Genomic DNA, 14,191 nt, shown 5'->3' with positions numbered 1-14,191 from the left:
ATGTCACCATGCAGCATTTTTCACTATAGTGTTCTGAACAATGAATCCATCTAAACAAACAAAAATCAAAACATTAATGGGTTAGCAAAGCGAGTACTAGTCACAGCTCTACATACTACCTTCGCTGAGTATAGTTATTATAATTTATAGTAGCTCTATGGTACCACTCTATGGTATGAACACTTGACATGATCACAGAGGATGAAAAGCAACAGCCACCATATACTGTATGTAGTACCGAACATTGCAATGTTCATGCACAAACCAAACTAAAACAATGACAGCGCACATTTGCTCCGAAGTTGCTTTAACAAATAACTCGCAAACGATAAGAGAAAGAAATGTCGTGGTTTTATTTTGACAGTCTCTACCGGAAGTTCCGTTCATATAACCACGGCTGACTTGACTGTGGATACACCGGCGGTGTCCCAGTGTTAGGCACATGCACAGCCTGGAGATCCGGGAGCGGAGCGCCTTAAGTGGAGCGGCCGACGGCAGCGCACGCCCATCGTCTTACAGGTAGAGGTGGAAGACCGCAGGACGGACGGAGGAGACGGACTCATAAATGGCAATCAAGGTGAGTTTAACGTTCACACGGTAGTTAGTTAGTTAGTTTTTGATGGCATGAGTTCGGAGTTCAGCTACCGTATGGTGTGGCAGTTTAGGCAAATTAGGCTAACTATCAGTAGGCTAGCGTCACTCAATTTAACGTACATCTCAGAGAACTTTTTATCTTTGAGTTTGCATAACATCAGGGCTGGTTTGTATAGAAATCATTAGATTGATTCCATGTGTCAACAAGTGTATGACCCCATGTGTCCCCGTGCGAACAGTATCCTGGTCTTGCGAAGTGCACACACCCATTTCTATAAACTACTTCAGCCCAGATGACAACAGAGATGTGAAGTGACGTTTTGCTTCCTTTGCGAGATGAACACCCAGCGTTATACGTCTCCACACACACACACACACACACACACACGGCAGTGTTGCGTGTTCTCATACTGACGCGTGGAGCATCATCGTGTGAGTGGGTACAGCAGCAGGTCGCCAAGTCCCCTCTTTATGGTCTTGGAAGTGGTAATGCTGAGCTGGTCTCCAGAGAGATCTCAGCAATCAGGGAGGAGTACAGGACTCAGCCCTGCCTCTCTGAAAGAGGAGGAGGAGGAGGATGTGTGGATGAATGGATGGGTCAGCCAGCCTCCTTGTGATGCAGAAAGATGTGAGGAAGGAGAGTGTGGGGAGTTGATGAGATGTGGATGGATGATGACAGCAGGGATGCATAGATGGATGGAAATGAGAGAGAGAGATAGAGAGAGAGAGAGAGAGAGAGAGAGAGAGAGAAGATAAATATGGGCGTGTGTTTAAATGGATCGATGGATGGTCAGATGATGGATGAGATGCACAGGGAGGGGAGGATAGTCTATTTTGCCTCGCCCACCGCTCAGCATCCACCGACCCCATAAGTTTATGCAGCGCGAGGAGAGAGAGAGAGAGAGAGAGAGCAGCGGGTGACGGATAGAGAAGAGAAACAGTAGAAGGATCTTGTCCCGGTTGTGATTCATAGCACAGGGATGAGAGGGATGGATGGTAAACAACACCTCCATTTACCAACATCAGCATCTGCTAAGCTATCAAGAGTGGATGAATTCCAGGCACGTGAGTGTGAATCCTGAAATAGCTGAGATTCCTCACTCTGATATTCAAACACATGTTACTCTGTTACCACATCAACCCCCCCCCCCGTCAGTGAATAAGCCAGTACCAACCAGGGATATATGGGTCTGCATGTTCTCGCCAACGTAGGCAGTTTATCAGCTGAGCGCATAGTTGACATACTTGTTGCATGTTGCAAATAGTTCTATAATACGCCGGTATACAAAGGAAACCCTGGACGTTGCACTAGTCCCATGTCTTCCTCACTTTTTCAGTTGCCATTAGTTGACGTGACCGAATTCCTCACATTCACGTTCCCTCCACAATAATCTCTGTTAAACTCTTTTTATATGCAACAAAAGATTTGGTGTCATTATCAGTTCATCTGTAGTTTGTTTATTTTGGTTAACTGATTGATTATTTTGTCCATGAAGTATCAGAATGCAGTGGAAACTTTTCCATAACTGTCTCCAAAAGCCCGAGTTCATGTCATGAAATCGCTCTCTTTGTTTCGGCGTAGTCCAAAATACAAAGATATTCATTTAACAGTCTCATAGACAAAAGAAGTACTGTTTTTGACTAATACATTAACAATTAATAAAAAAAATATGTATTTGAGTACAGAAAGAATCAGGCGCTATAGTCATTAATCCTGTGTGTTTAGGAATTTACTTAACCCTAACCCTGTAAATACTTCTTTGTACTGAAGTCTCCTGTTTCTATGTGGGATTTCTGTTCTATTTTTGACAAACGATTACTTTCATTGTCAGTTGATTATGTTTGCTGTTTAATGGATGAAGCGTACATAATGTCAGGAATTCATTTTCCGAGAGCCCAAGGCAACATCATGAAACGTCTTGTTGTGTTCGACCAGCGGTCCAAAACCAAAAGACATTCAATTTACAATGATGTCAAACTGAGAAAAGCAACCGATCCTCACACAATGAGAGCACAGAATGGTGGGATTTTTCTATGAATGAGTTTCAGTGTGTTCATGGAGTCGGGAGTGTGACAGACCGTTCTTCTACTTCCTCTGATAGATGGCTCTAGCCAGAGATCCAGGGGCGGGCCAGGAGCAGAGAGACGCAGCCGACCAAAACTTTGACTACATGTTCAAGCTGCTGATCATCGGCAACAGCAGCGTGGGGAAGACCTCCTTCCTGTTCCGCTTCGCAGACGACTCCTTCACCTCGGCCTTTGTCAGCACAGTGGGCATCGACTTCAAAGTCAAGACCATCTACAGGAGCGACAAGCGGGTCAAACTTCAGATCTGGGTTTGTTGGGAAAATCTCCCACATGTGGCGTAAACACCAGTCGTTTGTAAAAGACAAAGCTGTGTGACTTTATTGTAGATTAAAGCAACATTTTGAGATGTAGAATAATAGGATTTTTCATTATCTTTTTTGTCCTTTTTTAAGTGGTTTGTACTCTTTTAGCTTGGCAACTTATCCTGGCATGAAAAAGAATCGCTCAGCTAATTCAAAATCCCTTACTCTCCTTCACCTTGCTGCTTTCAAACTGTTTACCGTCACGCGCTCATAGTGTGGTTTCTCCTCTGCAGCAGGAAGAAAGTGTAAACGCTTGGCAGATAAGGCCAGAACAAACTGATAGATGTTTGCTCAGTGCAGAGACGTAAAAAGCTGGCACACTGTGTTTCAGTTCGGCCAGGTTTAACTCTTAATTAATCTGGCGCTTAAAATGTTTTAATAACTCTGATATTACATATGTGCTGCTACTTGTGGCGGTTGCAGACTGCCCGGAAAAGTTAGAGTTAGTCACCTGGTTTGGCTCTCGTTTGTATACCCTTAAGGCTAATTTGCACCTTTAGCAGTTAGCCCGTGGCTAGCTCTATTGAACCAAAGCTGCAAACAGACTCTTTTAGGATTAGGACTAATATTTTTTGCATCAAAGATGTTAATGTTTGCAAGATTTTAAGTGAATGTGTTTAGGAAGGAACAAAATTCCTTAAAATATTCCCATCAAACTCCCAGACCGGACAACGTTGTGGTAGCGACCTGTCAATCACAAGGTAGCCCCGCCCTAAAGCATACTCTATTTGACTCTAAATGGACCATAATTTACTAAATGAACATCATGCTGTATTGAAGCAGACTTAAAACTAGGCTGCAACTAACGATTATTTTAATAATCGATTAATCTGTCGATTATTTTTTCGATTAATCGATGAATCGGCGGGGAAAAGGCGAGTGAATAAAAACGTGTCTTTAGTCTTGCAAACTATTCCACCCCTGCTTTACTACTGTTATTAACGAGCTAACGCTAACTTGTCATGCTTGTCAAGCTGGATAAGTTGTAAACAGCAGCACCAGGAGAGCTACTGGAGGGACGTTACGTTCGTCACTTCAAAATGGAACAACAGTAGGATTCTGTGGTGACTTAACCTGCTGTTGAACTCTTCCTCCTCATCAAGGACTCCAACATGTTTACGTTTTAGGTGTTGAATCATCGCCGTGGTGCTCCCGTGTCGTGCCATGTCGCTTTTGCATATCTTGCAGTTAACACACTTTTTAGATTTATTTAGTGTGAAATGCTCCCACACCTTGGATGACTTAGGTCGTACTGATTTCTCTTCCTCCGCCGTGTGTTTCAGAACAACGTTACAGGTCTCTCCAAAGGTCTTTCCTCTACCTCCGCTCTGCTCCGCGCTCAACTCAACTTTTTTTATTATACTCAAACATCTCCGCGACTTATTGAGTGGCGTAATAATCGCGCGACACAACGAATTTTTAATAAAAAATAATAATCGACTTTAATCGATTTTATTCGTTGTTGCAGCCCTACTAGTGATTGAGACCATCAACTCATGTTCACAATGTTTAGTGAGAGGTAGGTTCATTTTCTCATAGACTTCTAAACAATCAGACTTCTTTTTGAAACCAGAGGAGTCGCTTCCTGATGGCCATTAGAGAGAATACAAGTTTAAGGCGCTTCAGCATTGGCTTCACTTTTAGTCCCTGAGGTTGCTGGCTGGTAATGAAGCATAAAATCATTATTTTCTCAATGGGGCCCAAGTATTGTATAAATAGGACAGCGGGGTATCACAATCATCGAGGATAAAGAAAAGAACCAAAAGTCTCTTCTTCTCTCGCATAAACAAGACTGAGAAGAACAAACATTATGCTTATTGAGTAGGTTTAACCAGATAAAGAGTCTAGTTAGCCTCCGGCAGAGGTGTTCGTTTAGAATCATCATTATTTTATGAAGAGGTTTCCAAGAGAATGCTCAGGAAGCGTTTTCACTCCCCACAGTAGATACAAAAAAATATATATATATTCTGTACAGAGCAAACAGGCTTGCTGGCACTATATCAGCAACACTAAGCATACAAGACTGCAGTCTATTTAATGCCAGGGCTGTAATTTACTTGAGGTAATTATCTGGGGTTGAGAGGTCCTAAAATACAGCTTCAAGCGATGGCAGAGGGAATCGTGCTTTTGAAGGCGTTGTTGCGCAACACGGACTGTTTATCCTCCCCACATTCCCTAGTTCGCCCTCTCACACGCCGCTGCCTGTCACGGATGTGGAGTAAACTCATTCCTCACACTCTGCAGCTAATGACAGTCGATGTTCAACATCGTCCCCAGACAGCGGGGTTCATGAAAGATGCATGGGTTTGAGCTGCCAGAGCTGAATGTGCTTACCGCGCAGACTGACTCCGTAGGACAGATCTATTACTGAATGTTGTTGGAAGGTGAGGGCTCAACCCTACACTACTTCATCCAACACTTAAACAGTTCTAGGCACAGCCGAGAAGCATACATCCTGGTGTATATACAGGGTGTGGCAGCATCAACACATGCCGGGAAGGATTAGCTTCTGTTCCACCAGAAGTCATTGATTAACCCCGTCCTCTCCCTGCTCCTCTGGGGTTTCAGCAACACAGACTTCCTCAGGTGTGTCATGTGTTCACAGGACACAGCGGGGCAGGAGCGCTACCGGACCATCACCACAGCTTACTACAGAGGAGCCATGGGGTTCCTGCTGATGTACGATATCACAAGCCAGGAGTCGTTCTGCGCCGTGCAGGACTGGTGGGTAGACCAGTATTCACATGTTGGCCTGCGTATCGGCCGTTATCAGCGATCATATTACCATTCTGAGTTTCTACAGTGAATACAAGATACTAGGAGAGATTAAATGTTTGGGGGTTGTCCCCAAAAGACATTTGAAAGGTTTTTTTTACTTAAAGCTATGCAATTTCACATCATTTTGGACCATTATTGTTACTATAAATAAGTACAAATTGAATTATTATTTTCTTATTTACACGTATCACAGCTGTCATATGAACATTTAATTCTTCTGGCAATGTTTGCCCTGTAAAATCATAAGAGCAGTAAGAGCAGATTCAGAAAACGTATTAAACTAATTCATTTTTATTCACAATTTCTTTTTCTTTTTAAGTCGTAACGAACAATTCAAAGCGATGTGTTGTCCTATGACACTTGATTGTTTGGAATTGTTTCTTCATCTTTAAACAGTGGTGGAGGAACTAGTATGCTTATCTTTTTCTTGGGCAAAAGTTAAATTCCTGCAATCAAAATTACTAAAAGAGTAACTGCACACTGTGTTCTTTGAGATGTGAGTTAAATAATTTGACTGTACTGTGATGAAACACAGATGTTAATATTGACGTTTATAAAAGATCTGCAGTTCATAGGTTAAAAATGGCACAAAACGCCCTCTACTATATATAGATATATATCTATATATAGATATATATCTATATATAGATATATATCTATATATAGATATATATCTATATATATCACACTCAGTGTGAAATGTAAAAGTACTTGTGGCAATAAAAAAAAGCTCTTTTAGAGTGTTATGTCGCTATATACGTCATATTACTGGAACGATATTACTGATGTGTTAATAAGTAAGTCGCATTTTATTTCTCACTACTGGTTGAGTTGGTTTCAATCACTTGTAAGTTGATAAGTTTTGTATGTAATATTATAATGTACAAAAGTCACTTTACCTTTCAGACAGAAGTAGTAAAAAAGGAGCATTAAATTTAAATACTTAAGTGAAGTATTTACACACTGTACTTAAGCGCAGATCTTGATTAAATGTGCTTTGTTACTTTCCACCACTGGCTGCAGGTAAATACACTAAAGTTTGTTTATTGTGTGAAAACATTGCTTTGCTGTTTCCCAGGGCAACCCAGATCAAGACGTATTCGTGGGGCAACGCTCAAGTAGTGCTGGTCGGCAATAAGCTGGACTTGGAAGAAGACAGGCAGGTCCCCACCGAAGATGCCCAGAGACTGGCTACAGAGCTCGGTAGGTACACACACACACACACACACACACACACACACACACACACACACACTTTTACCATGCACTCAGCAAGAACACACGAGACAAAGCGCCTCTCTTTCCTCCGCTCTCCGCAGGCTTCCAGTTCTTCGAGGGCAGCGCCAAAGACAACGTCAACGTGAAGCAGGTGTTTGACAAGCTGGTGGACGTCATCTGCGAGAGGATGAACGAGAGCGTCAACGGCGACGCCAGTCCGTCAGCCAATCACAAGGAAGCCGGTCTGAAGGAGACGCCCCGCAGCGGCCCGGGCGGCTGCGCGTGCTGATGGCTGGCAGTGGGAATTCACACAAAGCAAACACAAACACACACACACACACAGATTACGGGATTGTCCAAAAACGATCATTGTAGATGTACTTATTCATGTTACTGCAATAATGGATGCTTAGCTCCTTTTTTTGTTGTTATTTGATCTTTTCACAACTTGGTGACGACTCCCACTTCGTTGTCATTCTAAAGTGACTGTTACACTGAGATGCCAAAGAGCTGCACTGAGCGGCTGTGCCTTTTCTTTTTCTCTTTCACCTCTGCTTCAGTACTTAGTGGGTGAAAGGCACCTGTTGCAGGTGAGGATGTAACTGAATGGCAGGAGACCTTGTTTGGGGGGATGTCTGGGATTTTTACCTGTGTCATGCCGCCCCCTTGTGGCTGCTGCACAGAAATGCATCACTGTGACTCGTTACCGCACACACTGTGTCCCCTGTGAACTTGTCCTGCTGAGGAAGAAGGAAGTTCAAACATACCTAAAGGGTGCTGTGTCATTACAGTCTTATTACTGTTTTGGATGGATATTGTCATTTGGTTTTAATTTATATTTTTCTTTTTTGTACCTTTTAATGGTTGATGCTCATTCAATTTTTCCTTTGCCAGGTTTATTGTGTCTCTATACGTGTGGATTAAAAGATGTGGATCCATACAGTACGTCTGTTGGTTTTCATTTGCACAAAGTCTGTTATGTTAATGTTATTTTTCTGAATTAAACAACGCTTCTAAATAATAAGAACAATTATTTATAAGTTTCTAAGAAATTAGTCACTTTAACATGAAACAACAGTCAAACATGTATTCCCCCCAAAAATGTGTCTCCATTTATTAGCTCATGAATTATTCCTCAAGTTTATGTTTATATACGTTATTCATTTATTTAGGCTTTTTCTTTAGCTTTGTGTTGAATTTAGCAAATCATTCATGAACATCAATATTATATATTTACAGGTTTCTGGACATGAAAGTTTCTGTTCTACTTTTGAAGGGACTTTGGTCAACAGGAAATGTTGCTTGGCCCAAAAGCAAAGTCGGTGACGTCTAGGGCATGAACCCTTTTTTTTCTTTTTTATCTGTGTGTGTGTGTGTGTGTGTGTGTGTGTGTGTGTGTGTGTGTGTGTGTGTGTATATATAAAGATAAAGGAGCATGTAAAAGCCTTGTTGAGCAGACACTCCTGGTTGATCAGACCTCAGCGGACAGACAGACAAAGCAGCACAGGTAAGAGCTTCATGCTCTTTCATACTTTTAATTAAATCATCCAACTATATGATCAACAACAACAAAAAAGTATTTCTTGCATAAACCTGCGTTAAAAACACATTATGGCGAATTAACATATGACATGATCCAGTATGAGAGAAGAGAACCTTTCCAGCTACTTTAGTAATAGAACTAAGGGATGATGAATGACAAATGTTTTGAATTAGATAATTGATATTTCCCTCGTAATCAATCATATTTACCTTGAGGTAGCTGATAACCTGATTGTTATTATTTTGTTTGAGTAGTTGTCATATTTGAATGGGTTCACTTTAAATATATGACACTTTATTATGTTTGCCAACAAACTAGTTGAACCAAAAATCATCCAACTCGCTTCTCTTTAATAGTATATAAAAAAACAAAACGCTACATTTCAAATAAAAGAGTTGATGTCAGAAATTAAAAATGTTCTCTGATTCTTTGATTTGGCCTCCATTAAACGCATTCCAAACAAACAACGTGGGATTTTCCTGGTGATATAAAAGCATTTTATAGCCTCTTGGAAACGGTATGTTCCCAATGAATATTACAGCCAAAGCTGCAATAAGGAAGATAAAAGGATCAATAACTATAAAACTGAGCTCATACCTCTGACACAGAAGGAACAAAAACAAAGTTGTTCAAGGTTGAGGACAAGGATGTTAGTTTTATGGCTTTTCTGGGCTACTTGCAGTGTAACAACCAATAAATTGATAAGACTACTTTTCCTTAATTACCTAATCATTAACTCATCGGAGGACATTTGAATAATTGCAACCATATCATGACATACCATAACATGTTCATGACCTATACTTACTTGGTACCTTTTTTAAACCTGTGTTTCATAAATGTTATGGCATTCTGCATTTCAAGTCGTGAACACATTTAACATTGTAGAAAAGACACTTTTACTAGCCGCTGATGTATATAGTGGTAATAATTGGATGGTAAAATTGCAAGAGAGAACCACAGTACTATAAAACTGCTCATACAGTTTTACAATGAAAAGTACAAAAGTTCAGAGATGGAGGAAGTGAGTTTGCTGCCTCTCTACCAGATGGGGACTTATGTGTAAAGAGAAAACCCACAAACGTATCACAGGACTTAAAGGTGTGCTTGGTAATCCTTTAAATAACTTGCAGGCAAGGCTAGATTTAAAAAAACAAGTAAGTGTGGGTATGAACGAGCAATTTATCTCACACATCAACCGAAACCCCGGGATTAGGTCAGCAGAACAAACCTGCCAAATTTAAAGGAGATTAAGACCCCTTGTGTTTTCCTGCCAGTTACTGTGGTTAATGTATAACCAAAGCAAATGCCGCTTGACCCACGTTGGTGCTCGCTTGTGTTGTCAGCCATTCTCATACCATTGATTTTCCTATGAGAGGTAAAATGCAAAGTTGTGCAGTTAACCAAAATCCCCTAACAGATAAATAAGGAAGTGTGACCAGTTACACTATAATTTAGCTATCGGCTCAGTTTAACAACCTTTTTTCTTCTCTGTTTTATTGAAGTGTGAAAAAAAGAAGAAGGAAATATAAACGCCAAGATGTGTTGCTCCGGCTTTCTCAAAGTGATGATGTTTGTCTTCAATGGTGGCATCTTTGTAAGTTGCAAAAAAAGGAAACTACTTCTTTTCGACTTCTGTTGCCCAGCTCTTTTTCATGTTGGCCTGGTCCCGGAAGAAAACAGACGAGAGAGCACTAGCAAGCTATTCACTTTGGCTTAGTATAAAATTCTCCTTTACAGCAATACGTTAGCTGTGTACTTCCTATATTCAGTGATAGCTGAAAGGAATAGTTTGACATTTTGGGAAAAACACACAAGTTATACGATAAGATTGATACCACTCTTGTGTCTGTAAGCTAAAGATGAAGATACAGTCAGGAGACAGTTAGCTTAGCTTAGCATAACATTTTTTTCCCCCCAAAGAGTGTTCTGCCTAGTCCTGCCCTATGTTCTGTGATTGGCTAGTACTGGCTAGTATTACTGTGCTGGGATTGGCTAGTACTGGCTAGTACTACTATGCTGTGATTGGTTAGTACTAGCCTGTACTACTGTGACTAGTTTATAAACCCTGCTTCCTGTCTTTATGCTAAGCTAAGCTAACCAGCAGCTGGCTGTAGCTTCATATTTGCCGTAGGCACAAATGCAAATAAGCTAATTTCCAAAAATGTCGAACTATTCTTTTTATCTTTTTTTAAACATTCTAAATAATTCTGAACTCGCTGAACTCGTGATCACCTGCTAATGACCTCTCATGTCCACAGTTCATCACAGAACAAGTATTTTTAATGGAAGGCCTACAATTCAACCTTTTTTAGGATTCTTAACTTTTGCATTTTCCTGATTATAAAAAAAACAACTCCTTTTCAGCATGTCTGCACTGCATATTCTATAACACTTTACTATTATTCCTCCATGCTTTAACTCCACATCCTTGTATCCTCTCTTTCTTCTTTCTCTCTGTTCTTTCCTCACCCAACACACAGTTGGCAGGTGCTTGCATCCTGGGTGTGGGAGTGTGGGTGAAGGTGGACAGCAGTTCTCTGCTGGGTTTGCTGGATAGCGTGGAGGGCACTCCGTCTGGGTTATCCCAGCTGGTCAACGTCGCCTACCTGCTCATCGCAGTGGGCGCTGTGCTGCTGGTCATTGGCTTCCTGGGCTGCTGCGGAGCTGTCAGGGAGAGCAGGTGTATGCTGCTGACGGTGAGTGATGTTTGATAGATCAACTGCACTGGATAGGATTGAAGGAACTTAGCGCATCTTCTTGTCGTTTTTTAGAAAAGTTTATAGAAATTTGAAATAATGCCACAACCTTTTAGACCTTTTTAGCTACTTAAAACATAATGGATCACAATATTAAATGAAATAATCTGATTTAATAAGATAACATTCAATTCATTTCTTACTTGTGGTAGTATGAGGTATGTTCAAAATGACATAAACCTTCTTTTGAAATATAACTATTATCTTTTTAATAAAACTGGTGAGAATAGAGAATTGCCTCTACATCTGAGATTTTTTTGGATATGAAATGTGAATTCTGGTAGCTGTAAAGGTTTATGTTTTTTTTACGGTTGTTTCACCATAGAAGTCAAGCAGAATGCCTTCTCATTCGGTCCTGGTATGAATGTGCTAGATATTTTAGCATGTAGCTTTAGATTTGCTGTCTTTCTACTGAAAATAGAAAATCGTAAAAATATGATTGAATGCTCTTTGTCCAGGCCTGTTTCTCACTCTGTTGGTGAGGTTTTATGGATTCACAATGCTGTCTGACAGTGAAAGTTTTACACCATCATTTATGATTTTCTCAACCATCCAGTTCTTCAGCATTGTGCTGATTATCTTCCTCATCGAGGTAGCGGGAGCTGTGCTGCTGCTCGTCTTCAAGGATGTGGTAAGTGGCTCTCAAGGATCCACTTGGCAATAATTGTCGTTTGGTCAGATTTAGTTTGAAAAACCCTGAAGAGCTTTGCTAAAAAATTGTGTCCTTCTCAGGCCATGCAGATTCTTGATCGTCTGGAGGATGACGTTAAAGCAACCATTAAAGAGCAGTATGGACTCAATGAGAGTTTCACCTCTCTCTGGAACGCCACCATGGATGAGGTATTGCATTTTTAATCTATCTTTTAAGTGAAGTAAAGTCCTGATGTGTACTCAGTTGATGCAACTTTTGAGACAAAGGTAGTGGCTCTTTTTTCCCCACAGCTCACACAGGTATTTGATTACTTGAATATACTCTGTGGATTTGCAGTAAAGACACACTTTGTTACTTTGCTACAGTGAAAAGAGTAGCCCTATGCTGATGACCAAAACTGTCTCCTTTTCCAAATTTCATGGGAATGTGTATTATTTTCTTTTACATTTTTATAATCCACACCTCTGTCTACATTATAGCATCACAGCAGTGGAGTTAAGACTATTAAATTGTGTTTTTGTTAAGATTTGTGACTAACACTTGTTGTGGTTTCCTTCTAGTTTAAGTGCTGCGGATACAAGAACTACACAGATTTCGACGGCTCTGCTTTTTACAAGGACACCGGAGGTCTTTATCCAGTCACATGTTGCAATGAAACCATCACCACGTGCACTACAGACAAAGCACATCTTTCGGTAGGAGACCACTCTACTCTTGGTTTAACTCAGTGAGCGTGAGCAACAAAACCATTGAGTGTGACAAAGCGCAAGTCATTCCTAATCTCTGCTCAAACCTGGTGTTTCCCTTCCAGATGATTGATGGCTGCTTTACAATGCTGCTGCAGCTGATAGAGGAAAACGCTGTGATCATTGCAGGGGTGGCTCTAGGAATCGCTGCTCTAGAGGTATCAGTATCAAATAGACATTATACAGACATTACATAAACTTTGGCCACACAGTTGCTTTTATAGAGCGGTATTTGAATGAAAATGATCTCTCATATTGCCATGTTCTGATAAATAGAGACTGGAATTGCATTGCTAGGCAACATCTCTGGTTCATGTTTACTAACTTGTTACAATACTTGTCTGTGGACACATAGTGACCTTTGAAGCGGCTATAATTGATATTTTTATAATAACAATTTATCAGATGACAATGTGAGAGGAGTTGCTGGTTTCATTGCTTGGTATTTGACCACTTTGACTTTCAGGCCACTAAGGATTGCTGATTTTGGTGTCACACGATGTTAACACTGTCACCTCCTGGGAAATATTTCCAGCATAAGTTGACTTGAACTGTCAATTTAGGCTGTTACAAACCCTTTACAACTGATTTACTTTTAAACATTAAAATGGTTTAGTTGTGATCCAGTGCCTGGGTTTTTTCAGAAATCAATGATTATGCAGAGTATATCCTACAGAACTGTATTAAATTTGTACAATCTGTTACTTGTATGTCAGATCTATTACACTGTGTTTAGATAATGTGTTGATGAACTGTTGTCTTCACAGGTTGCTGCCATGGTGGTTTCGATGGTCCTCTACAAGAATATTGGCAACAAGGCTTGAAATTCCCTGTTTGGGATAAGATAATGCCATTCTAATTGGTGAAGAAATCGTACTTGTAGGCTTTAGCAGTTTTTCTATGGATGAAGGTTTTTGTATTTGATTCAAAACAGACTGATTATCAAACAGACAAACTTTTAATGCTCTACATGCGTTATGTAGAGCATTGAAATGGAGAGGTAATGCAATACATTCTTAGTTTCAGAACTATATCTGTACACATTTATACCGTGATTTATTTATGTTTTAAGAAGCAGACATTGTATGTGCTGATACATATAGTTAGTAATATGTGATGATGCACAGGACAGAAAGAATCTGCATAAGTCGTGGCAGTTGTTTATTTCCCTCACACTCACTGCAAGCTGTAATATAATACATTTATTTTTGTATGTTTGATCATATTGAAATAATAAATATCATAATATCACCTCCTTTTATTTACACTGTGATTCTGGTCTTCTTTGGGATGTTTTCATTTGTTATTTTAGGAAACATGCAATATACAACTGTCAGAGGATAATGGTTAATCTATTACCCATAGATTCTGAACAAAGCATATAAAAACAACTAAAGCATCACTTATTAGAATTTAAACTATAATCAACTGTTGACTTTTCCACCAATTTTTAACAGTTTTAACTTTAACATTTTGAAAGTTAAAACTTCAAGCTATATTACGTTAGCGCG

General features: G+C 40.1%; 2 protein-coding genes across 2 annotated transcripts; both read left to right on the top strand.

The window, feature by feature from the left end:
• The first annotated feature begins 433 nt into the window (after nucleotides 1-433).
• Nucleotides 434-7,922, top strand: LOC137885149 (ras-related protein Rab-3D-like). Its single transcript, XM_068727300.1, has 5 exons — nucleotides 434-577; nucleotides 2,697-2,930; nucleotides 5,590-5,708; nucleotides 6,841-6,965; nucleotides 7,082-7,922. The coding sequence occupies exons 1-5, from the start codon at nucleotides 566-568 to the stop codon at nucleotides 7,267-7,269; spliced, it is 678 nt and encodes a 225-aa protein (XP_068583401.1). The 5' UTR covers nucleotides 434-565; the 3' UTR covers nucleotides 7,270-7,922.
• Nucleotides 7,923-8,407: 485 nt separating this feature from the next.
• On the top strand, nucleotides 8,408-13,941 carry tspan34a (tetraspanin 34a). Its single transcript, XM_068727675.1, has 8 exons — nucleotides 8,408-8,487; nucleotides 10,029-10,120; nucleotides 11,007-11,222; nucleotides 11,839-11,913; nucleotides 12,015-12,122; nucleotides 12,495-12,629; nucleotides 12,746-12,838; nucleotides 13,448-13,941. Exons 2-8 carry the CDS (start codon nucleotides 10,064-10,066, stop codon nucleotides 13,502-13,504), a joined length of 741 nt encoding a protein of 246 aa, XP_068583776.1. The 5' UTR covers nucleotides 8,408-8,487; nucleotides 10,029-10,063; the 3' UTR covers nucleotides 13,505-13,941.
• Nucleotides 13,942-14,191: the final 250 nt, after the last annotated feature.

This window comes from Cebidichthys violaceus, unplaced genomic scaffold (assembly GCF_023349555.1).
Source record: "Cebidichthys violaceus isolate CVI_PGR_0920_01 unplaced genomic scaffold, fCebVio1.0.p SCAF_4, whole genome shotgun sequence".
NCBI classification, from domain to species: Eukaryota; Metazoa; Chordata; class Actinopteri; order Perciformes; family Stichaeidae; genus Cebidichthys; species Cebidichthys violaceus.
The sequence above is the reverse complement of the archived record's forward strand: the minus strand, read 5'-3'. Positions and strand labels throughout refer to the sequence as shown.

Bases quoted from the DNA above. Each gene is read 5' to 3' on its own strand.
- LOC137885149 (XM_068727300.1), top strand. The intron at 2,931-5,589 runs GTTTGTTGGGAA...ATGTGTTCACAG, and splicing joins GGGTCAAACTTCAGATCTGG to GACACAGCGGGGCAGGAGCG. The intron at 6,966-7,081 runs GTAGGTACACAC...CGCTCTCCGCAG, and splicing joins GAGACTGGCTACAGAGCTCG to GCTTCCAGTTCTTCGAGGGC.
- tspan34a (XM_068727675.1), top strand. From the start codon at position 10,064: ATGTGTTGCTCCGGCTTTCTCAAAGTGATGATGTTTGTCTTCAATGGT. The intron at 12,123-12,494 runs GTATTGCATTTT...GTTTCCTTCTAG, and splicing joins GGAACGCCACCATGGATGAG to TTTAAGTGCTGCGGATACAA. The intron at 12,839-13,447 runs GTATCAGTATCA...TTGTCTTCACAG, and splicing joins TAGGAATCGCTGCTCTAGAG to GTTGCTGCCATGGTGGTTTC.